We start from the raw sequence: 26,266 nt of genomic DNA on the forward strand, positions 1-26,266 counted from the left end.
TGGTGCTCTCATGCATGTTTCAGTGTTATTTGCCTCGAAGCAAGCATAGAAGTAGTTTAGCTCGTCTGGTAGGCTCATGTCACTGGGCAGCTCTCGGCTGTGCTTCCCTTTTGTAGTCTGTAATGGATTGCAAGCCCTGCCATATCTGAACTTCAGAGCCAGTGTCGTACGATTCGATCTTAGTCCTGTATTGACGCTTTGCCTGTTTGATGGTTCATCAGAGGATATTTCGGGATTTCTTAAGTCTTGTTATGCTAACTATGTATTTTATTTGTTGTTTTGTTTCTTGTTTGGACCCCAGGAAGAGTTTTGTAAGCGGCTAATTGAGGATCCTAATAAAATACTAAACAAACATCGATTCAGAGTATTGGAAATCCTAGTTATTGTTGTCAAAAATAGTATTTCACTGCCTTGCTCTGTCGTTGGGGTAATCAGGGGCTCACGATCTCTGTCACGCTTCAGCATTGAAAATAAAAGAGATTGTGCACAAATGACCTGAAATAAATTTGTCCTTGGAGCAACAATGTCCTGTATTTATAATACAAAAATCCATTTGCAGTACAAAAACAATGATACATATTGATTAATGACATTTATTGTAAGTATTTCCTGACAGTTGATTTCTTTATAAATGGTCTCCCCTGCCATTGTGTTTAAGGATAAGTGACAGGTCCAATAAATGAAACACTTTGGCACATGGCGAATCCTCCCCTTTTAGCCCTAACTCCCTATTAGAATGGTTCCTAACATAGCCCCACCTGTCCTCCTGGGTTCTAAGCTTGAGGTGAGGGTTAGAAGTGCAACTGAAAGATACATTCTGCTATTAACCATTTAAGTATTTTCCTGACACTGATGCTGTTGTGATTTCTCATAGAAAGCTCCTGAACTCAAAACTACATTACTTATCAGCTTCCATGTTGGAAATTCAATTGGGGAACATTGTGGTAATATGGTTGTACCTTTTACTTTTCTAGTCAGATAGTACAGTGTCCAACTTCTGAAGAGTGCATGAACCCAGCATTAGATAAACATTCTATGGCCCCGTATTTAGTGTTTTCCTGACTGATTTCACCATCCAGTGATGTTTGACGTGGATGGAGTAGGTGCCCAATCAGGGTAGGTATCCAGGTCAAACAGTGGAATCCCCCATGTTGTCACAGCCAATAATACTGCAAGGACACTGATTATATTCACACCAATCCCCGCCTTCACCTGAAATGACAATACTCAAGCAGCATTAGACAAGCATAAATCCATTGTTAGCATTCATTAGCCTGGGAACCAGACCTAGTGGTACATCAACAGGCTTTGACCTGTGTACTAATGAGGGTTTGTTTTGTATACCGGGTCAACTAAACCAGAACTAGCCCTTCTGGATTCATTCAACATGGGTCTTTTGAAACTGGCTTATGTGTAGTGCATTTACTTTGAGGCGATGTGCACTCACCATGTCTGTGGTGGTGAGGTGGCCGTAGGCAAACACAATGGCATTGGAAGGGTTGGATGAGGGAAGCAGGAAGGCGAAGGATGTGCAGAGGGTTGTGGGTATCAATATGTAGAGTGGGTTCACACGGATAGCTTCGGCCTGCAATTCATGGAGAATGGGAAAGAAGAGGCATTCAGATACATGTCAAAAGAAGAGAACGTTTTTATTTTTTATGACCGCTCTATTTCTGTATATCTATTAAAGTAGCAGATGTAGTTATTTTGTATCATGTTCATATTGTAGCTAATGATCCTCCTACTGCCGTATCCATTCCATTAACGTTTTTTAGCCACTGAGAAATTATATTACATTACATTTAGTCATTTAGCAGACAATTTACAGTGGGATAAAGAGGAAAAAAATCATTATTGCAAACAAATTATTTATAACTCAGTGGGAAAGATCTATGAACGCACCAGAGGGGCTAGGATAGGGAGGAAGATGGTGATGGTGGCTGCATTGCTGGCCAGCTCTGTGACTGAGGTGACAAGGACACAGGCAATGGTGACTGTTGCAATGATGGGGAGGCTCCCCAGAGGAGATAGCAGGTTTGCCACCCAGGAGGACAGACCAGACACCTACATTTGGGACAGACAGTCAGACTGTAGGAATGTTTTTAGGAACATGTGGGTGTATATCCTTCCTAATATACATTAATGCTATATTCATACAAATTACACAAAAAATGTGACCGTAGCGTCAGATATCAGTGCGATAGCTACAAACTTTTGGCTGTATAAGAAGAGCATGGTCTTTATGGCTGCGTTTAGACAGGCAGCCCAATTCTGATGTTTTTTTATACTAATTGATCTTTTAACCAATCACATCAGATCTTTGTCAGAGCTGATCTGATTGATCAAAAGACCAATTAGGTTAAAAAAAAGATCAGAATTGGGCTTCCTGTCAACAAAAAAAATATATACACTGCTCAAAAAAATAAAGGGAACACTTAAACAACACAATGTAACTCCAAGTCAATCACACTTCTGTGAAATCAAACTGTCTACTTAGGAAGCAACACTGATTGACAATAAATTTCACATGCTGTTGTGCAAATGGAATAGACGAAAGGTGGAAATTATAGGCAATTAGCAAGACACCCCCAAAAAAGGAGTGATTCTGCAGGTGGTGACCACAGACCACTTCTCAGTTCCTATGCTTCCTGGCTGATGTTTTGGTCACTTTTGAATGCTGGCGGTGCTCTCACTCTAGTGGTAGCATGAGACGGAGTCTACAACCCACACAAGTGGCTCAGGTAGTGCAGTTCATCCAGGATGGCACATCAATGCGAGCTGTGGCAAAAAGGTTTGCTGTGTCTGTCAGCGTAGTGTCCAGAGCATGGAGGTGCTACCAGGAGACAGGCCAGTACATCAGGAGACGTGGAGGAGGCCGTAGGAGGGCAACAACCCAGCAGCAGGACCGCTACCTCCGCCTTTGTGCAAGGAGGTGCACTGCCAGAGCCCTGCAAAATGACCTCCAGCAGGCCACAAATGTGCATGTGTCAGCATATGGTCTCACAAGGGGTCTGAGGATCTCATCTCGGTACCTAATGGCAGTCAGGCTACCTCTGGCGAGCACATGGAGGGCTGTGCGGCCCCACAAAGAAATGCCACCCCACACCATGACTGACCCATCGCCAAACCGGTCATGCTGGAGGATGTTACAGGCAGCAGAACGTTCTCCACGGCGTCTCCAGACTCTGTCACGTCTGCCACATGTGCTCATGTGCTCAGTGTGAACCTGCTTTCATCTGTGAAGAGCACAGGGCGTCAGTGGCGAATTTGCCAATCTTGGTGTTCTCTGGCAAATGCCAAACGTCCTGCACGGTGTTGGGCTGTAAGCTCAACCCCCACCTGTGGACGTCGGGCCCTCATACCACCCTCATGGAGTCTGTTTCTGACCGTTTGAGTAGACACATGCACTTTTGTGGCCTGCTGGAGGTCATTTTGCGGGGCGCTGGCAGTGCACCTCCTTGCACAAAGGCGAAGGTAGCGGTCCTGCTGCTGGGTTGTTGCCCTCCTACGGCCTCCTCCACGTCTCCTGATGTACTGGCCTGTCTCCTGGTAGAGCCTCCATGCTCTGGACACTACGCTGACAGACACAGCAAACCTTTTTGCCACAGCTCGCATTGATGTGCCATCCTGGATGAACTGCACTACCTGAGCCACTTGTGTGGGTTGTAGACTCCGTCTCATGCTACCACTAGAGTGAGAGCACCACCAGCATTCAAAAGTGAACAAAACATTAGCCAGGAAGCATAGGAACTGAGAAGTGGTCTGTGGTCACCACCTGCAGAATCACTCCTTTTTTGGGGGTGTCTTGCTAATTGCCTATAATTTCCACCTTTTGTCTATTCCATTTGCACAACAGCATGTGCAATTTATTGTCAATCAGGGTTGCTTCCTAAGTGGACAGTTTGATTTCACAGAAGTGTGATTGACTTGGAGTTACATTGTGTTGTTTAAGTGTTCCCTTTATTTTTTTGAGCAGTGTATATATATATAATATCCCAATGCTCCAGGGCAGTGATTGGGGACATTGCCCTGTGTGGGATGCCGTCTTTCGGATGGCACGTTAAACGGGTGCCCTGACTCTGTGGTCACTAAAGATCCGATGGCACTTATCGTAAGAGTAGGGGTGTTAACCATGGTGTCCTGGCTAAATTCCCATTCTGGCCCTATACCATCACGTTCATCTAATCAACCCCAGCTTACAATTGGCTTATTCATCCCCTCCTCTCCCCTGTAACTATTTCCCAGGTCGTTGTTGTAAATGAGAATGTGTTCTCAGTCAACTTACCTGGTAAATAAGGGTTAAATAAAATTGCCTAAGCATGGAATATTTTTAACACAGGGGTGACTCATTTCCTTGACACATTGATTATGATATGGCTGGAGTGTAAAAGTTTTAGACAAGATGGTACCTGGGTGCCCTCAGCAAGTGCAAAGCCCCCACCAACAAGTAGGGCAACTTCCCATGGCATACAGGCCTGGAACTCTTTCCATGAGATCATGGCCTCTAGAAACAGAGAAACTAAAAGTTGAACCCTCATGAAGCCTGTTACGCTGCCACAGAAACACAATATGTGCAATAGTTTATACGACGACGAGAAGAAAATAGTGGGTGCACTGGGGAAACGCTTTACTGTTAAATTGTAGGCAGTTATCATTTATCTTTCTTATGGGCTACCGTCTCTGTGAGTATGCCCAGGTGTAATGCTATTCGGGGTACCGTACCATATTTGATACCGTGTTTATCTGCAGAAGGCTTGTGGGCTGGGATAATGAAGAACACAAGCCCCAGCAGTAGGGCAACGGTGGCGTCACTGATGTAGCCCGCATATCTACATGAAGAGAATGAGTACATGTGCCTTTTTAGTCCCATATCACAAAACCTTTTTAAAACATGAAGTGCATGTGTTGCTGGGGAGTGAGGCTGCTCTGTAAAAAGTTATAGTAGAAGAGGGTATTGAACTCACTCAGGGAGGAAGATTGAGGCCCAGCCTGGCATAAATCCAGGGTCTCTGAAGACCCACAGCGCCACCATCAGGATGAAGATGAACGCGGTCACAACCTCCTGGGGACTGAAACAGGCCGTTAGGATTGGATGTCTTGCAATACACAGACACTCAAACAAAAGTATGCATGATCTTTCTAATCAACACAGACACTCAAACAAAAGTATGCATGATCTTTCTAATCAACACAGACACTCAAACAAAAGTATGCATGATCTTTCTAATCAACACAGACACTCAAACAAAAGTATGCATGATCTTTCTAATCAACACAGACACTCAAACAAAAGTATGCATGATCTTTCTAATCAACACAGACACTCAAACAAAAGTATGCATGATCTTTCTAATCAACACAGACACTCAAACAAAAGTATGCATGATCTTTCTAATCAACACAGACACTCAAACAAAAGTATGCATGATCTTTCTAATCAACACAGACACTCAAACAAAAGTATGCATGATCTTTCTAATCAACACAGACACTCAAACAAAAGTATGCATGATCTTTCTAATCAACACAGATATTCAAACAAAAGAAAGAGGAAACAAGGTGGTAAAGCTTTAAGGGTCACCTCATAGGACCCAGCGTGTTGTAGTCCTCCTCTATGACTCTGGCTGTTGCAGTCTCTCTCTCAGAGCGCTCTCCACTAGGACGGAACAGCACCCTGAAGCTGAATGGGTTTATTGAACACATGACATTGTTGATGGAAGACATACCTGCAATGCAATTCATTTTTTCAAAGCATTCAAAAAAAGTTGTGCCATTCAGGGAAAACAACTGCTTCAAACAGGACAATTAACATGACCGTCAGCTAAGCATTAATGGGGCTTCCCCCAGTTCTGTAGACCAGGGGTGTCAAACTCATTTTGCCCACGGGCCACATTCGGTTGTGACCAAGGTCCGGAGTAGCCTCGTCCTGATCTCTAGCCATGTAGCGAAACAGAATGTGAGCTCGCGAGATGAGGATGGTTTGTACGAGGCTAGGTCCGGAAGGCCGCACTTAAAATTAATTATCTTTCCTCAAAATTTGCAAAGCATTGTTCTTTATGCATCGCTTTCTGTAATTTTTCTATGCTCCCTGATTTTCTAGCTTTTGATTAGATGACGGTTACTAATTTTTGATGCTTCCTGACTTTCTAGCCTTTGCTTCGATGACTGTTGGCAAGCTACACCGAGTGAAGAAACTATAAATCTACGTCCATTATGATTTCTGCACGGTTTCGATCTGGTGTTTAGTAATTTCTATGTCAATTTGAGGCAGTGTTTTTTTTTTTTTTTTTTCAGAAAAAATACAACGAATCAAAACCTTATTTTACTCAAGCCCAGGATTAAATGGGCTCTTGAGTTTGACACGTGCTATATGGATGATTAACCCATCCTCGCTTCTTGTATCATGAGTAAGACTTTTAGTTAATAAATTACTCATGCAGGCCAGTCTGCCCTGTGGTACTGGTGGTTACCTTTACAGTGACAGGCAGAGAGCCCTGGTGTAAAAGGGTGTTTGAGTGAGAAGTTAAGATGTAAAAGAGTGAGTGATGGGAGGGAGGAACGGTGAGGAAAGAACACTGAACGGAGAAGGTGATACTTAGGGTCAAGGATGAGGCCAATTTAGGTGAACGTCAATCGTGATCTGATGAAACAAGCGAGAAACTGGAATATTGAGTCAATAAAAGGTGAAATGCTCATTAACGCCTTGAAATGGTGTTTACTCACTCTGAGCCGATGAACATCCAGTGCAGCCATATCCATGACAACAGCAAAGCAATGATGCTGATTGGCAGACACAAGACGATCCAGTTTCCAAAGTTTACAGAGGTGCATTCTGGGTAAAACCTGTTAATGAATAGGGTTGAATGGAGATGTTTCAAGTTTTATTAGTAGTCTGTACGGGATACATGGTATACACCGTCCAACAAAATGCTTACTTGCAGGTTCCTTCTCGACAATGCAACAACAATAAAATATAATATGAACATGAAGTAAACAGCTCAGTAGAATATACACTGCTCAAAAAAATAAAGGGAACACTTAAACAACACAATGTAACTCCAAGTCAATCACACTTCTGTGAAATCAAACTGTCCACTTAGGAAGCAACACTGATTGACAATACATTTCACATGCTGTTGTGCAAATGGAATAGACAAAAGGTGGAAATTATAGGCAATTAGTAAGACCCCCCCAAAAAAGGAATGGTTCTGCAGGTGGTGACCACAGACCACTTCTCAGTTCCTATGCTTCCTGGCTGATGTTTTGGTCACTTTTGAATGCTGGCTGTGCTTTCACTCTAGTGGTAGCATGAGACGGAGTCTACAACCCACACAAGTGGCTAACCCACACAAGTGGCTGTTGTTTAAGTGTTCCCTTTCTTTTTTTGAGCAGTGTATATTTTGTTTTTTAGCATGTTCAAGTATACAGTAGTATTGCGCCATACAGAGTGCAGCCCTTTCTATCATACTCTATGTATCATTGACCAAGCCACTTGTATTCCTCTGTTACGATGCATTCTAAATATTTTTATTGCATACAGTATAGGGATATGTCGCAGGAGGTAGGTGGCACCTTAATGGGGAAGAACGGTCTTGTGGTAATGACTGTAGCGGAGAAAGTGGAATGGTATCAATACATCAAACACATCGTTTCCAGGTGTTTGATGCCATTCCATTTGCTCCATTCCAGACATTATGAGCCTCAGCTGCCTCCTGTGATATGCATTGTATATAAAGCCTGACCACCACTAGATATAGCTGATGGAGAACTCACTGATGGATGTACTCTGAAAAGATGAGGTTGGGGGAGGTCCCAGGAAGGGTGGCAATCCCTCCTATAGAGGAAGAGTATGTGATGCTTAAGCACAGCCCCTTGCACATCATGTGTTCTCTCTTACTCCGGTAGCGCCCCTCTATCTTTTGCCCAATCACCTTTAAGAAGACAAAGAGATGGTAGTGTGTCATTTACTGTCTTGACCATGTTAGAAGCCCATTGTGATATGGCAGTGTTATAAGCTTTTGATTAGTGAGCTATCTACAGGTAACTGACAAAATAAAGGAAACACTTAAGTAAATGACGAATACAAAGTATTTTGACAGATGTCGCTTAAAAAAAAAAGATATAACTAACACCCCATCATGCTTAGGGTCATGTATAAAATGCCCAGTTGCCCATTATTTTTGGCTACCATTGATAGAAGAAGAGATCTGTGACTTTTGAAAGGGGGTTCTCAAAAGAGCATAGGGGGTTTAAAGAGAGTGAGTGGGTGTCAGTCACCAGATCTCAACCCAATTGAACACTTGTGGGAGAATCTGGAGTGATGCCTGAGACGGAATTTTCCATCACCATCAAAAAAACACAAAAATCTGGAATTTCTTATAGAAGAATGGTGTTGCATCCATCCGATAGAGTTCCAGACACTCGTAGATTCTATGCCAAGGCACATTGAAGCTGTTCTGTTGACTCATGGTTGCCCAATGCCCTAAGATGCTTTGTTAGTGTTTCCTTTATTTTGGCAGTTACAGTGCCTGGCAAAAGTTTTCATCCCCCTTTGCGTTATCCTATTTTGATGCATTACAACCTGTAATTTGAATACATTTTTATTTGGATTTCATGTAATGGACATACACCAAATAGTCCAAATTGGTGAAGGGAAATGAAAGAGAAAAAAACTGTTTAAAAAAAACGGAAAAGTGGTGCGTGCATATGTATTCACCCCCTTTGCTATGAAGCCCCTAAATACGATCTGGTGAAACCAATTACCTTCAGAAGTCACATAAATATTTTAATAAAGTCCACCTGTGTGCAATATGTGTCACATGATCTCAGTATATATACACCTATTCTGAAAGGCCCCAGAGTCTGCAACACCACTAAGCAAGGGGCACCACCAAGCAAGCGGCACCATGAAGACCAAGGAGCTCTCCAAACAGGTCAGGGACAAAGTTGTGGAGAAGTACAGATCAGGTGTTGATTATGAAAAAATATCTGAAACTTTGAACATCCCACAGAACACCATTAAATAAAAAATGGAAAGAAAATGACACCACAACAAACCTGCCAAGAGAGGGCCGGCCACCAAAACTCACCAACCAGGCAAGAAGGGCATTATTCAGAGGGGCAACAAAGAGACCAAAGATAACCCTGAAGGAGCTGCAAAGCTCCACAGCGGAGATTGGAGTATCTGTCCATAGGACCACTTTAAGCCGTACACTCCACAGAGCTGGGCTTTACAGAAGAGTGGCCAGAAAAAAAGCCATTGCTTAAAGAAAAAAATAAGCGAACACGTTTGGTGTTCACCAAAAGGCATGTGGGGGACTCCCCAAACATATGGAAGAAGGTACTCTGGTCAGATGAGACTAAAATGTAGCTTTTTGTCCATCAAAGAAAACTCTATGTCTGGCGCAAACCCAACACCTCTCATCACCCCGAAAACACCACCCCCACAGTGAAGCATGGTGGTGGCAGCATTATGCTGTGGGGATGTTTTTCATTGGCAGGGACTGGGAAACTGGTCAGAATTGAAGAAATGATGGATGGTGCTAAATACAGTGAAATTCTTGAAGGAAACCTGTTTCAGAGTTTCACCTTCCAGCAGGACAATGACCCTAAGCATACTGCTAAAGCAACACTCAAGTGGTTTAAGGGGAAACATTTAAATGTCTTGGAATGGCCTAGTCAAAGCCCAGACCTCAATCCAATTGAGAATCTGTGGTATGACTTAAAGATTGTAGTCAACCAGCGGAACCCATCCAACTTGAAGGAGCTGGATCAGTTTTGGCTTGAAGAATGGGCAAAAACCCCAGTGGCTAGATGTGTCAAGTATATAGCAACATACCACAAGAGACTTGCAGCTGTATTTGCTGCAAAAGGTTGCTCTACAAAGTATTGACTTTGGGGGGGGGGTGAATAGTTATGCACGCTCAAGTTTTCTGTTTTTTTACTTGTTTGCTTCACAATAAAAACTATTTTGCATCTTCAAAGTGGTAGGCATGTTGTGTAAATCAAATGATATAACCCCCCCAAAAAATCTATTTTAATTCCAAGTTGTAAGGCAACAAAATAGGGAAAATGCCAAAGGGGGTGAATACTTTCGCAAGCCACTGTACCTGTACAACTTACATTGGTCTGAGAGGGTGCTTCCTCTGGAATAGTGTACTCCATTTCATCTGGTTCCTTATTTGTTCTACCAGAGATAAAAAATAATAATAATAATACTTACGTGAAATTAAAGCAAGATCAGGTATGAGGACAATTGATACAATGCTAATGAAAATGTTTACGGAATCAGATGGTTGTTGACAGTGTAAACAAATCCACATCTTGGATTGTTGTCTCTCCTTCTCCATTGACTTCTTTAAAGGTAAAGACATTTTGAAGTAATTTGGGGGATCCTTTTAAGAATGTTAAATATATGCAGAGGAACTCCAAAATACCTTATTGGCTCTTCATTTTTCTCACACGGTCCCTCAGTTTCTGTAGGAATAATGTGGCGTTCTGAATCTTCCAAATCTTAAATTCATAACAATAACTAAGTTCTGTGGGTAAACAATGTATGGATCATTATTGTGCTTTCTCACCTTCCAGTTCTAGGCCAAGGTTGCTGGTGCCCGTCATTGCTCGCTGCTGCTGCTCACCTTCTCCCTCTGCATTCAAGATTTGCTGAATGATCGCCTCAACGACGGGCATCACCATGGCAACGGCGGATGTGTTTTGGACCCACATGGATAGGAAGGCACAGCTGTTCATGAAGCCCAACATCAGCCTGCAAAGAGACATCCACAGGGTCGCTAACCAATGAAAATGGGTGGTTCGCCAAATTACCCTTAGGCTGCGTTTACACAGGCTGCCCAAATCTTTTTTATTTCTTCTCCTAATTGGTGATTCAGAGCATTCTATTAGAACTTGAGATATAGCTCTTCTGCTGTGTTAGTGTTGATACCTTTTAAAACACATGGTCCTCCAAGATGGTGACATATTTGGTATTTTTGGTATTTTATCAGGATCCCCATTAGCTGTTGCGAAAGCAGCAGCTACTCTTCCTGGGGTCCAAACACAACGTGAAATATTACATAATGCAGAACACTAACAGACAAGAAAATCTCAAGGACAGAACTACATAAATGTAAAATGTCACACAGCCTACATACCAGTACATACACACGAAATATCTAGGTCAAATAGGGGCGTTGTGCCGTGAAGAGTTGCTTTCTGCTTTTTTTAAACCAGTTTGGATGTTCACTTGAGCAATCTGAGATGGAAGAGTTCCATACAATCATGGCTCTATAAAATACTGTACCTTTTTTTGAATTTGTTCTGTATTTGGGGACTGTGAAAAGACCCCTGGTGGCATGTCTGGTGGGTTAAATGTGTGTCAGAGCTGTGTGTAAGCTGACTATGCAAACAATTTGCAATTTTCTTATAAATGAACAAGTGATGCAGTCAGTCTATATTCTACATTTAGCCAAGAGAGTCAGGCATGCATAGTATTGATATTAGCCCTCTGATTACAGTGAAGAGCAAGACTTGATGCTCTGTTCTGGGCCAGCTGCAGTTTTTCTAGGTCCTTTGCAGCACCTGACCATATGACTGGGCGATAATTAAGATAAGATAAAACTAGAGCCTGCAGTAATTGCTTCGTGGAGTGTGATTTAAAAATTCAAAGGATATCTTTATCACAGACGGACCTCTCCCCATCTTTACAACCATTAAATGAATATGTTTTGACTGACAGTTTAGAAATCAAATTCAAATAAAATTGTATTGGTCGCGTTCACATATTTTGCAGATGCTATCTCGGGTCTAGTGGAATGCTTATGCTCCTATCACCGTCAGTGCAGTAATACCTAACAATACACGCAACCCCCCACACAAAAAAATCCAATAAAATAAAGGAATTTAGAAATATTACAATGAGCAATGGCAGAGTCTGGAATATATATGTATATGATGGTGTGTATTGATAGTAATTCAATAGAAAAGATGTGTACAGCAGTAGTTTATATAGGATGAGCCTTGACTAGAATACAGTATATACATATGAAATGGGTAAAACAGTATGTGAACATTATTAAAGTGACCAGTGTTCAATGACTATGTACATAGGGCAGCAGTCTCTAGGCTGCAGGGTTAAGTAACGAGTGGTAGCCAGTTAGTAACAGTGACTAAAGTTCAGGGCAGGGTACTGGGCGGAGGCAGGCTAGTGGTAGATATTTAACAGTCTGATGGCCTGGAGATAGAAGCTATTTTTCAGTCTCTCGGTCTCAGATTTGATGCATCATTACTGTCTCCGCCTTCCAGATGGTAGCGGGGGTCCTTGATGATTTTCTTGGCCTTCCTGTGACACTGGGTGCTTTAGATGTCCTAGAGGGCAGGCAGTGTGCCTGCCTGCTGGCTGCAACACCCTCTCGAGAGCCCTGCGGTAGCGGACGGTGCAGTTGCCGTACCAGGCGGTGATACAGCCCGAAAAGATGCTCTCAATGGTGCATCTGTAGAAGTTTGTGAGGTTCTTAGGGGCCAAGCTGAATTTCTTCAGCCTCCTGAGGTTGAAGAGGTGCCATTTCAGGTTGTTAGTGATTTGCACGCAGAGGAACTTTAAGCTTTACACCCTCCACTGCGGTCCCATCTATGTGGATGGGGTCGTGCTCCCTCTGCTGTCTCCTGAAGTCCACAATTAGCTCCTTAATTTTGCTGACATTGAGGGAGTGGTTATTTTCCAACGACCACTCCACCAGGGCCCTCACCACCACCCTGTTGGCTGGCTCGTTGTTGGTAATCGGGCCTACAACTGTGTGTCTGCCAACTTGATAATTTAGTTGGAGACTTGCATGGCCATGCAGTCATGGGTGAACAGGAAGTACAGGAGAGGGCTGAGCACGGACCCTCGTGAGGCCCCCGTTTTGCGGATCAGTGTAGAGGAGGAGATGTTGCCTACCTTCACCACCTGGGGTCGGCCCGTGAGAAAGTCCAGACCCAGTTGCACAGGGCGGGTTCAGACTCAGGGCCCCGAGCTTAGTGATGAGCTTGGAGGGCACTACGGTGTTGAAGGCTAAACTGTAATCGATGAACACCATTCTTACATAGGTATTCTTCTTGTCCAGATGGGATAGGGCAGTGTGCAGTACAATGGCGATTTGCATCATCCGTGGATCTGTTAGGCCGGTATGCAAGTTGTAGTGGGTCTATGGTGTCGGATAAGGTGGAAGTGATATAATCCTTAACTAGCCTCTCAAAGCACTTCATGATGACAGAAGTGAGTGCTACGGGGCGATAATCATTTAGTTCAGTTACTTGCGCTTTCTTGGGTACTGGAACAATGGTGGACATCTTCAAGCAAGTGGGGACTACAGACTGGGGTAGGGAGAGATTTGAATATGTCCGTAAACACTCCAGCCAGCTGGTATACACATGATCTGAGGACGCGGCTAGGGATGCCGTCTGGGTTTGGCAGACTTGCGAGGGTTAACTCGCTTAAATGTCTTTCTCACATTGGCCACTGAGAACAAGAACACAGTCCTCGTGAGCAGTGGGGTCCCGCGTCGATGCAAAGAAGGTGTTTAGCCTGTCCGGGAGCAAGGCGTCGGTATCTGCGACGTGGACGGTTTTCCTTTTATAATCCGGGATTGTCTGGAGTTCCTGCCACATATGTCTTGTCTGAGCCGTTGAATTGGGACTCTACGTTGTTTCTGTACTGACGTTTTGCCTGTTTAATTGCCTTACGGAGGGCATAGCTGGACTGTTTGTACTCATCCATGTTCCCAGTCACCTTGCCATAGTTTAAATGCGGTGGTTCGCGCTTTCAGTTTTGTGCAAATGCTGCCTTCTATCCACAGTTTTTGATTTGGATAAGTTTTAATTGTCAGTGGGAACAATATCCTCTTTGCACTTCCCGATGAACTTGGTCAGACCAACCTTGAACAGTCCTTGCCACTGGTACTTTGTGTTTTAAGTTTCTGCCTATAGGAAAGGAGGAGCAGAATGGAGGCGTGATCTGATTTGCCAAATGGAGGGCGGGGGAGGGTCTTATAGCCGCCCCGGAAGGGTAATACCAAGAAATTTAGTCTCCTCAACTAGCTCAATAGCCAGCTGAGGTCTACAACTTAGGTAAATATTTGTACCAAATACAATGCTCTTAGTTTTAGAGATGTTCAGGATCAACTTATTACTGGCCACCCATTTTAAAACTGACTGCAAATATTTGTTTTGGGTTGCAGTGACACACATGCTTTGTTTTAATGCCAGTGGCAGGTCATTATTAAAAATAGAGAAAGGTAGAGGGCCAAGAGAGCTTCCCTGTGGTAGAGAAGCTTTTATTAAAGAAAGTCCTCTGTGTTCTATTAGATAGATGGCTCTGAATCCACAATATGGCTGAAAAGCCAAAACCCATACTGTACGTTTTTTTTCAACAACAGGTTATGGTCAATAATATCTAATTATAATTTGTCTGTCACATACACATGGTTAGCAGATGCTAATGCGAGTGTTGCGAAATGCTTGTGCTTCTATCTCTGACAGTGCAGTAATATCTAACAAGTAATCTAACAATTCCCCAACAACTACCTAATACACACAAATCTAAAGGGGTGAATGAGAATATATACATGGATGAGCGATGGCCGAGCGGCATAGGCAAGGTGCAATAGATGGTATAAAATACAGTATTGCGTCTGTGGCCGCTTCGCCTGCCCCTTCTGCGGCGTCGTTGTTTTTGGTCGACTGCTGGAATTAGATCCGTTGTCCTGGGTGGTTGTCCGAACAGAGGATCCGCTTTGGGAAAGTCGTATTCCTGGTCGTAATGTTGGTAAGTTGACGTTGCTCTTATATCCAATTGTTCTTCCCTGCTGTATATAATAAGATTTAAGATTTCCGGGATAACAATAAGAAGAAATAATACATACATTTTTTAAAATAAATACTGTTTCCTAAGAACTCGAAGCGAGGCGATCATCTCTGTCGACGCCATCTGGGTTATCAAAGCCTACACTGAAATATAACAGTACAGCTCCCACAATATTCTGATTTCTTTCAACCAATCATTAGTCTCAGTGCAGTACATGTTGAGTGCCCTTTTTTATAAGATGGCGTTGCAGTAGGGCATGTGTATTTGTCTTTGTCTTATCCCGTATCTTACCTCAAGTAAATAACCAGTCTTTTTTGTATATATCTTAATCTCACTCTATCTACGAACTAAATATACTTTCCTGCAACCCGCCTCACCCAATGTGGTACGGATCTGCAATTGTTTTTCTCCTTACTGTAAAGTCCATGGAGACTAAGAGCACCTCCTCCCAGCTGCCCACTGCACTGAGGCTAGGAAACACTGTCACCACCGATAAATCTACGATAATCGAGAATTTCAATAAGCATTTTTCTACGTCTGGCCATGCTTTCCACCTGGCTACCCCTACCCCGGTCAACAGCTCACCACCCCCCACACCAACTTGCCCAAGCTTCCCCCATTTCTCCTTTACCCAAATCCAGATAGCTGATGTTGTGAAAGAGCTGCAAAATCTGGACCCCTACAAATCACCTGGGCTAGACAATCTGGACCCTCTCTTTCTAAAATTAACCGCTGAAATTGTTGCAACCTATTATTAGCCTGTTCAACCTCTTTTGTATTGTCTGAGATTCCTAAAGATTGGAAAGCTGCTGTGGTCATCCCCCCTCTTCAAAGGTGAGACACTCTAGGCCCTAACTGGTACAGACCTAGATCTATGCTACCCTGCCTTTCTAAAGTCTTCGAAAGCCAAGTTAACAAACAGATCACCGACCATTTCGAATCCCACCGTACCTTCTCCGCTATGCAATCTGGTTTCCGAGCTGTTCATGGGTGCACCTCAGCCACGCTCAAGGTCCTTAACAATATCAAAACTGCCATCGATAAAAGACAATACTGTGCAGCCGTCATCGACCTGGCCAAGGCTTTCGACTCTGTCAATCAGCGCATTATTATTGGCAGACTCAACTGCCTTGGCTTCTCGAATGACTGCCTCACCTGGTTCACCAACCACCTCTCAGATAGAGTTCAGTGTGTCAAATCGGAGGGCCTGTTGTCCGGACCTCTGGCAGTCTCTATGGGGGTGCCACAGGGTTCAATTCTCATGCCGACTCTCTTCTCTGTATACATCAATGATGTCGCTCTTGCTTCTGGTGATTCTCTGATCCACCTCTACGCAGACGACACCATTCTGTATACTTCTGGACCTTCTTTGGACACTGTGTTAACAAACCTCCAGTCGAGCTTCAATGCCATTCAAAACTCCTTACATGGCTTCCAACTGCTCTATTAAATGCAAGTAAAACTAAATTCATGCTCTTCAACCAATCGCTGCCCGCCCGCCTAGCATCGCTACTCTGGACGGTTCTGACTTAGAATATGTGGACAACTACAAATACCTAGATGTCTGGTTAGACTCTCCTTCCAGACTCACATTAAGCATCTCCAATCCAAAATTAAATCTACAATCAGCTTCCTATTTTGCAACAATGCATCCTTCACTCATGCTGCCAAACATACCCTCATAAAACTGACTATCCTACCGATCCTTGACTTTGGCGATGTCATTTATAATATAGCCTCCAACACTCTACTCAGACTGCATCCAAATATCTATCACAGTGCCATCTGTTTTGTCACCAAAGCCCCATATACTACCCACCACTGCGACCTGTATGCTCTCGTTGGCTTGCCCTCGCTACATATTCGTTGCCAAACCCACTGGCTCCAGGTCGTCTATAAGTCTTTGCTAGGTAAAGCACCGCCTTATCTCAGCTCACTGGTCACCATATCAGCACACACCTATAGCATGCGTTCCGCAGGTATATTTCACTGGTCATGCCCAAAGCCAATTCCTCCTTTGGCCGCCTTTCTTTTCAGTTCTCTGCTGCCAATGACTGGAACAAATTGCAAAAATCAATGAAGCTGGAGACCCAGATCTCCCTCTCTAACTTTAAGCACGAGCTGTCAGAGCAGGTTACCGATCTCTGCCACCTGTACACAGCCTATCTGTAAATAGCCCACCCACTACCTCATCGCCATATTGTTTTTTATTTTAGCTCCTTTGCACCCCAGTATCTCTACTTGCACATCTATTACTCCAGTGTTTAATTGCTAAATTGTAAATTGCACTGTTTTGCTTTATCTTAGCCAGGTAGCAGGTGTAAATGACAACTTGTTCTCAACTGGCCTACCTGGTTAAATAAAGGTGAAATAAATAAGCGTGTTGAAAGTCTGTTAATTTGTTTCTGGAGAAATAGCATTTTATCTGGTCAACACAATTATTTTCCAAAAGTTTGATAAGAGTCTGCAAGCTGATTGGTGGGCTGTTAGAACCAGTAAAGGGTGCTTTACCATTCTTTGGTAGCGTAATGACTTTGACTTCCCTCCAAGTCTGAGGACAAACATTTTTCCTCCAGACTCAGATTATAAATATGACAAATATGATTGGCAATGTGTCTGTTACCATCCTCAGTAGCTTTCCATCTGAGTTGTCAATATCAGGTGGCGTCTCATTATTGATGGACAACAATAATTTTTCTACCTCGCCCACACAAACGTTACAGAATCAAAATTGCAATGCTTTTCATTCATTATATTTTTTTGGGGGGGGGGGGTTAGGAGAATTAACGAACTTCGATTGCTTTTATTTGAAATTTTACATTGCAAAAAGTGAAAATTATGTTTCATGCCGCTAGAGGTACTGGATTTAGCCAAATAAACGAACAAAAAATAAACTTCCTCTCACTGTCAACTGCGTGTATTTTCAGCAAACTTAACATGTGTAACTATTTGTATGAACATAACACGATTCAATAACAGACATGAACTGAACAAGTTCCACAGACGTGTGACTAACAGAAATTGAATAATGTGTCCCTGAACAAAGGGGGGTTCAAAAGTATCAGTAAGTATCTGGTGCGGCCACCAGCTGCATTAAGTACTGCAGTGCATCTCCTCCTCATGGACTGCACCAGATTTGCCAGTTCTTGCTGTGAGATGTTACCCCAGTCTTCCACCAAGGCACCTGCAAGTTCCCGGACATTTCTGGGGGGAATGGCCCTAGCCCTCACCCTCCGATCCAACAGGTCGCAGATGTGCTCAATTGGATTGAGATCCGGGCTCTTCACTGGCCATGGCAGAACACTGACATTCCTGTCTTGCAGGAAATCACGCACAGAACGAGCAGTATGGCTGGTGGCATTGTCATGCTGGAGGGTCATGTCAGGATGAGCCTGCAGGAAGGGTACCACATGAGGGAGGAGGATGTCATCCCTGTAACGTACAGTGTTGAGATTGTCTGCAAAGACAACAAGCTCAGTCCGATGATGCTGTGACACACCACCCCAGACCATGATGGACACTCCACCTCCAAATAGATCCCGCTCCAGAGTACAGGCCTCGTTATAACGCTCATTCCTTCGATGATGAACGCGAATCCGACCATCATCCCTGGTGAGACAAAACCACGACTCGTCAGTGAAGAGCACTTTTTGCCAGTCCTATCTGGTCCAGCGACGGTGGGTTTGTGCCCACAGGCGGCATTGTTGCCGGTGATGTCTGGTAAGGACCTGCCTTACAACAAGCCTACAAGCCCTCAGTCCAGCCTCTCTCAGCCTATTGCGGACAGTCTGAGCACTGATGGAGGGATTGTGCGTTCCTGGTGTAACTCGGGCAGTTGTTGTTGCCATCCTGTACCTGTCCCGCAGGTGTGATAATCGGATGTACCGAACCTGTGCAGGTGTTAAACATGGTCTGCCACTACGAGGACGATCAGCTGTCCGTCCTGTCTCCCTGTAGTGCTGTCTTAGGCGTCTCACAGTACGGACATTGCAATTTATTGCCCTGGCCACATCTGCAGTCCTCATGCCTCCATGCAGCATGCCTAAGGCATGTTCACGCAGATGAGCAGGGACCCTGGGCATCTTTCTTTGGTGTTTTTCAGAGTCAGTAGAAAGGCCTCTTTAGTGTCCTAAGTTTTCATAACTGTGACCTTATTTGCCTACCGTCTGTAAGCTGTTAGTATCTTAAAGACTATTCCACAGGTGCATGTTCATTAATTGTTTACGGTTCATTGAACAAGCATGGGAAACAGTGTTCAAGCCATTTGCAATGAAGATCTGTGAAGTTATTTGGAGTTTTAAGAAATTATCTTTGAAAGACAGGATCCTGAAAAAGGGACATTTCTTTTTTTGCTGAGTTTAGGTTCCGGATGAAACAGTCCTAAACGGAGAGGTGCCAGATTCTGTTCTGTCAGAATCCGGCTCAAATTAAGCACTCGGTATAGGTTGAATGTGATAGTCTGCCTTTAACCATTCTGAGTATGCCTGTAACTCAATTCCTATTCTATTTAGCGTTTAAAGGAATTAATCAAATTGTAAATGTGCTATTATCAGGCTGGTTAATGCGATGGAAATCCAAACGCACTCGGCCCCCGCCCCACCTACTCAGCCAATCAGGAGCCGCTACTGCATTGCGGCCGTGGCATAGTGAATACTTTTACTAAACGGTACGTGCTAAATAGTATGCGACGATGAGTAAATAGTTTGCAGTTTAAGTATGTAGCACACTTAGTATGGGTATTCGGACACGGCCAGTGAGCCTGTCATAGTGGATGTAAGCAATGTCCCCACGCTCTCTGGCAGCTTTCATTCTGCATCTGGTACACAGCTTCCGAGTCGTCCTCGTTAAAGAAGATGTCGTTTCCTCTCAAGTTCTTGGCTCGCTACAGAACAGCTATCTTGTCCTTAAACCTTAACTTGACCACTATTGGCCTAGGTCTGTCACCTGGGCTGGTTACAGGTTTTTCAGACCTGTGGGCGCAATCCACCTCATTCTTCCTATTATCCATCTGCAGCTTTTCTGTGACCATTTTTCTTACTTTCTCCTTAGACTCGGCCTAGTTCTCATGTGACGACTCTGCTATGCCATCCACAACAATGTTATTCTTCCTTAATTCTCCCACTAGTCTGTTTTAGCAGTCATTGTTAATAATGATTCACTGACTGTGCTGATGTTATCTTGCGTAACTTACAGTTTGTTGTTATATTGCTGCAAGTATCTTTCAGGACATCCACCTCTGCAAACTGTTCTTAAGATCCTGGCCCTCTCTGGACAGATCGTGTATTCTTTTGTTAGTTGAATCCATTAGTATGTGGACAAAGCTCTTGAAGCTATTTTCCTGTTGTTATAACAACTGCTTGTAGAACTTTTTTTGTTTGTTTAAAAGATCCTTTACCTGTGATAGAAACATTGTCTTCTCCATTACTCCCACTGGCTTTGGTTTTGGATGTCATGGTAGCAACGTAGGCTAATGCTAGTACTCCACTCAGTTCCAAACAGGGCAGGTTGCAGGGCAGATGGAAACAGCAATAAACAGCAGGGATTTAGACAGTCACAAGCCCGCGACAATCCGTGGTCCCCGCCAAAAGGACTAATCGCGTTGCGGGCTGGATTCAACCTTCCTGGAAACCTTCCTGGCTTGATAGCAAGTTAGCAGCTAAGCTAGCTGCTACCCCAAGCAGCTCTTCAGACTTTTGGTTGGCAGGATCCCTGGATGGATAGTAGCAGTCCCAGCAACTGAGGCTAACCACGTTGCTGGATCCAAATTCAATAGGTAGCTAATAACTTTTTCAATAGAACACTTTTTCAGAGACTTTAAAAACAACAAACCAATCTCTCCCTCCTTATGCGCTCTGTGCGCATCACCTGTCAATGTAGCCACACATCTGCAACTGAGGCCTGGAACAGAGGGTGAGAGAGTGGCAGAGAGAAAGTTCTCACCATCCAGGATTGACACTGACCAGAGTGACCAGCCTAAGTGCTATCCTCCGGTGGAGACCCCACTTCTCTATAGACGTTGCCAGGCAGATGACCCCGATCAACAGCAGGTGGAAGTCTTTCAAGTACACCCCAGCCACCTGGACATGAGAGAGGGAAGGAGGGAGAACAGCAGGAAAAGAGAGTGGTGGAAGATCTTAGACATGTTGATCAATATTCCACTAAAGTGGTCAGATTTGACATTTAATGATAAGCAGCCATTTTGACACCTATCACCTTGTTAAGAGAACATTTCAAAAACAATACTGACTTTTAATTTGTCTAGTAAGGATGGAAAGAACATTATGCCTTCTGTGTCATTTTGCCAAGCCAATAAAACCATACAGGGCCGGGCACTGAGATTGATAATAAAAAAATAGATCATAAACAGATTATTACCGACTAATGCCACATTCACTTCATGTCTGAAACTCGGGTGCTCCAAATTAAAATGAATGTAAGTTATTTGCGTAGAGCTTCCTATTGGTTGATTCTGGTACCTCCCAAGTGGAAAACTCAGGATCCGACTTTTCCGCCTACGTTAGCAAGTTGGACATTTTTTGAGTTTCCTACATAACGTGAGTGGGGCATAAGGAGTTAGGAGCTGACTGTGATATGATAATAATGTAATAAATGCTCCTGCATTTATACATTTATGGATTCATTAATCAAACCAGAGGAGTTTTGTCACATGTTTTATCAAACATGAAAGTGAGATGGAGAGCAGCCAGGTTACGTAACGTCGGCTTCCTGGAAAATCCATTCATCAACATTTTTGCTGATTTGTATTATAATTTAAAATAGTTACACACACACAATTGAATGCAATAAAATTGTGCAATGTTCACCTGAGAGGACTTCATGATTCCAAAGAGAGGGAAGAGCAAGGCTGGGAGCAGAGCTGTGGCTGCCAGTGGCAGGGCTTCTGTCAGCCAGTACACTGCCATGACACACAGTACGAACGCACATTCTGACACCTAGAAGAGGCCAAAAGGAAAGAAACAACACGCTTCAGATTGGGGAAAAAATATGAAAATTAGCTTCATGTCAAGTCAAACGTCCATTAGTCTCACGTGGAATTCTTGTCTCGTCCCATTTTCGTCAACTGAAATGAAAAGTAATTTGTAATAGTTATAATTTATTTCCAAGGGCATCTCGTTATCATCATAGGCTGTGTGTGTGTGTCCCAATCCAAATTCAGCTGCCTACCTGCTTCCAAAGGCAACTACCTTAATAGGTAGCACTCCCGTTGGCAACTGCCATTTGGGACGGGATTCGAAGGCAGCATCACGTGAGAACACATTCGCGTTCCACTGAGCACAAGATGTTTGTTTACATTGTAGCCACTGTAGCAGCTTGAGCAACTAGTGCTAGCAATTTAGTGAACAACTATCCCAAAATGGAAATATCTGACACGGATAACAAGTAACAGAATCGATCTCAGGACCTGTTCATGAATTAAATTGACACCGACCAGAATACTTATTCTACGGTATAGGGTCCTCCTCGAAGCATATTGCTTGGTCTGCTGCTCCATCGTTGTGGACAGACTTGCATGCATGATATAGGATAGGATTTTTTGAGATGGCTAAATAAGCAATTTTATTGACTTTTTAAGAATGATTAATAGCCAGAATAGTGGTGTTTCACTGTGAAGCTAATCTTGTATTAGAGGTGCCAATGTTTTTTCTATGAGGAGGCTTACATTGTGATTAATTAATATAACTATCACACCTGCGTTTTCAGGATAACATGGTTTTGTATTCGTTGATAACTAATATTATAAGGTGGTATGAAAAAATACTAAAGTATTTGCTGAAGATTGTACAGACAAGGTCCCTGAACTAATAAGTTGGTTTTATTCATGAAAGTCCTTAGGAGTCGAAGTTATTGAAGATTTAAGCAAGTATTTTTAACATATAATTAAATTAATAGAAATAGCCAAAGTCAAAAAATTCTAAAGTAATTACCATTGATTGGAAAGGCGATGTCCATGAACCAGGAACAGTTGGTTGTATTCTTGTAAATCCTTTGGGGTGCAAGCTTTTAACATTTTAAGGAAGTATTTATCTGTAAAGTGAAATAAAAATGTATTGATAAAGTTAAAAAAAAGCTAAACTAATTGCTGTGGATTCGCGAAAAGCGATCTCAAAACAATGTCAAATTGATTTGAGAGTGATATGTCATGTGGTTGAGAAGTGTTGCAGTTTTAAGATGGTCTCTTAACCCTCAGAGGAGAGCAACGTTTTAGTTACATTTCGACTCCAAAAAGAAAATATGACACGGAATTGCAAAAACAAGGGGTGTAACTTGCTCGCTATCGTTAGCTGATTCAGAGTATGTATATCATTCTTGCACGTTACGTTTAAGAGGTATTAACGAGAAAATTCAGAATCTTTAATGTAAAGCTAACTACACTGCACTATTTGGGATTGGGATTGGGACATGCCAATTTTGATGTCCTGCCTAGAAATGTTGCCTCAAAAGGCTGTGTCCTTGTCGATTGGAATACAAGCCATACATTTTGTCAGGAATAATATAGGTCGTTGACAAGTATTTTTTTGTTATTTATGATTAAAAAATATATATTTAGATTGGTAAATTAGTCTAGTCAGCTATCTAAACTTGTAATCATGGATGAATTACCGACCGGGCACGCAGGGCACATGCCCAGGAGCCCTGACCTCCAGGAGGTCCCCATTTTGATTTTGTCACTCAGATGTTGTATTAAGCAAAATTTGTAGAATTGCAGGAAATTGCCTTCAAAACTGAAAAAATGTCTCACCGACCTGTGGCAAAATGAGTAAAATCCATAGCTTCAAAAAGTAGGTGTGCTGGCCTCTCAAGTGGCGCAGCGGTCTAAGGCACTGCATTGCAGTGCTTGAGGCGTCACTACAGACCACTGGTTCATTCCCAGGCTGTGGCCGGGAGTCCCATAGGGCGGCGCATAATTGGCCCAGTGTGGTCCAGTTTACAGGAGGGTTTGGCCAGTGGGGGGCTTTACTTGGCTCATTGCGCTCTAGCGACTCCTTGTAGTGAGCCAGGCGCCTACAGGCTGACTTCGGTCGTCAGTTGAACAGTGTTTCCTCTGACACATTGGTGCGGTTGACTTCCTGGCGGGTGTTAAGGAGTGCGGTTTGGCGGGTCATATTTCTGAGGACACAACCTTCGCCTTTCACGAGCCCGTTGGGGAGTTGCAAGGATGAGACAAGATCGTAATTGGATAAATGGGGAGAAAAAGGGGGTAAAAATAATAATAATAGTAAAGTAGGTGTGCTGCAGCAGCCCCTGATAAATAGAAAGAATTAAACAAATTTTAAAGGTTTATTATACCGTAAATATTATTAATTTAAATTCCCCAAATTATATTACTCCTGTCTGAACAGACACAAATAACATAAATCATAACACTACACCAGGGAGCATAATTTAGCCACAGAGAATCAATAGCTTCAAAAAATGTGCTGTAGATTAAGTTTTATTACATGCACTTAATCGTGAAGGCCGCAATTTGGGCAGCGAGCATGCCAAATAAGAACAAATTGTGGCCATAGACATATCCATAGAAGGATTTTGGAACCTCTAACCCAAGCACTTTGACTGTTAAACTCATGGGTACACTAGCAATGGCTGCCAGTGCTGATTTGAATAGGAACTGCCATCTATGGATTATATTGATATGGTTGGTTGTGGCTGTCAATTTGCCTTTCACAAATTTCAAAATACAATCCTGAGAAATACAATTCCAAGAAAAACATAGGCATACCATTTGGAAAGCAAATTCCTACTGCTGAAAAGAGAAGACTAATATCTTTGTAGAAGCTCCTCAAACATCCTCTGTTTTTTTGTTCAAATCGTTGTAAAATACAAAGACTTTTAATAGATGCATTCAAATTAAATGATTATGTTTGTGGGGTTGGTTTTCGATGCATGCATGGTTTTCCATGTTTATTTTTATGTTTTATACATGGCAGCTAAAACCTGATTTGCGTATACAAGTACAAACAAAGATAAGCCAATAAATTGTGATGAACTTCACATGTTCTGTACCACTGCATGTATGAATGAATTTGTTTGTGAATGTGTCAGTGTTACAGTATGAGAATGTGTGGTGACTACAGTATGTAACAACATTTGTACCTAAAAGTATTTTTGTGTGGGTGTATAAATGGTCTCTCCTGTCCTGAGTGTCCGGTTCTGGGTATATGTTGTGTCTGAAACCCTACCTCTTTGAAGAGTATCTTAGACAACTCTCACAGACCACCCCCCACCCCTCAAAAAAGATAAAACAATTAACTTGTCTTTGCCTACTAGCACTGACTTTGCTGATAAATACTTTGTTGGGGGAAATTGTAATTGATACGATTGTGATACGATTATGACGTGTTGTCTCACCTAGCTATCTTAAGATGAATGCACTAACTGTAAGGCACTCTGGATAAGAGCGTCTGCTAAATGACTCAAATGTAAATGTGAAATGTGTGTGTGTGTGTAAGAGAGAAGGGTATGCTCTCCCTCACCTTTCCTTGGATGACCAGTGGAAGAGGCAGCAGCAGCACAGGGGTGAGGATGATGATGAGGAGATTGTGGTAGTTCCAGACAACTCTCAGAAACCTCTTCATCATGTCGAACAGCTTAGTAATCTCTGGTGAGTGTTGAATTGACTAAAGGCATTTCTTCAGGCACTCACTGCTCTCTTATCCTGTCTACTTGGCCAGCCATAAATCTTTATTGTTTAATGGTCTGCCATTGGGCATGCCCAAAGTGAGGCCTTGAGAGAGAATGTGTAGTAATGTATAGTGCCTTCAGAAAGTATTCATATCCCTTGACTTTTTCCACATTTTTCTGTGCTATAGCCTGAAGTTAAAATGGATTACATTTAGATGTTTTGTCACTGGCCTACACACAATATCCCATAAGGACAAAACTGAATTGTTTTTCGATAAAACATTTTTAACATTTTTTTTACTAATTATTTTACAAATTCAAGCTGAAATGTCTTGAGTCAATAATTATTCAACCCCTTTGTTATTGAAAATTTGCTTAAGTCACATAATTAGTTGCATAATAGTGTTTAACATACTTTTTGAATGACTACCTTATCTCTGTACCCCACACATACGATTATCTGTGTCCTTCCTCTCAGTTGCCGGAGAGGAAGGAAACCACTCAGGGATTTCATCATGAGGCCAATAGTGACTTTAAAACAGTTACAGAGTTTAATGGCTGTGATGGATCAACAACATTGTAGTTACTCAGGGGTGGCAGGTAGCCTAGTGGCTAGAGCATTGGGCCAGTAACCGAAAGGTTGCTGGATCGAAACCCCAAGCTGTTCTGCTCCTGAACAAGGCAGTTAACACACTGTTCCCCTGTAGGCCATCATTGTAAATAAGAATTTGTTCTTAACTGACTTGCCTGGTTAAATAAAAAAAAATGTACAACTCTACACTA

The 26,266-nt window shown here is 42.8% G+C and overlaps 1 protein-coding gene across 2 annotated transcripts; it reads right to left on the reverse strand.

The window, feature by feature from the left end:
• Positions 1-645: 645 nt before the first annotated feature.
• slc13a1 (solute carrier family 13 member 1) lies at positions 646-25,452 on the reverse strand. Of its 2 annotated transcripts, none has more exons than XM_055922401.1 (15): positions 25,336-25,452; positions 21,664-21,792; positions 20,780-20,916; positions 10,581-10,765; positions 10,437-10,476; positions 10,123-10,186; positions 7,774-7,931; positions 6,724-6,843; positions 5,582-5,680; positions 4,965-5,069; positions 4,723-4,829; positions 4,410-4,504; positions 1,903-2,064; positions 1,448-1,585; positions 646-1,212 (listed from the first exon to the last, which is right to left on the reverse strand). In XM_055922401.1, exons 1-15 carry the CDS (start codon positions 25,438-25,440, stop codon positions 1,069-1,071), a joined length of 1,788 nt encoding a protein of 595 aa, XP_055778376.1. In that variant the 5' UTR covers positions 25,441-25,452; the 3' UTR covers positions 646-1,068. The 2 variants fall into 2 exon arrangements, with proteins under 2 accessions (XP_055778376.1, XP_055778375.1); XM_055922400.1 differs by having other exon boundaries at positions 7,774-7,916; positions 25,336-25,448.
• Positions 25,453-26,266: the final 814 nt, after the last annotated feature.

Source organism: Salvelinus fontinalis, chromosome 5, assembly GCF_029448725.1.
Source record: "Salvelinus fontinalis isolate EN_2023a chromosome 5, ASM2944872v1, whole genome shotgun sequence".
Lineage (NCBI taxonomy): Eukaryota > Metazoa > Chordata > Actinopteri > Salmoniformes > Salmonidae > Salvelinus > Salvelinus fontinalis.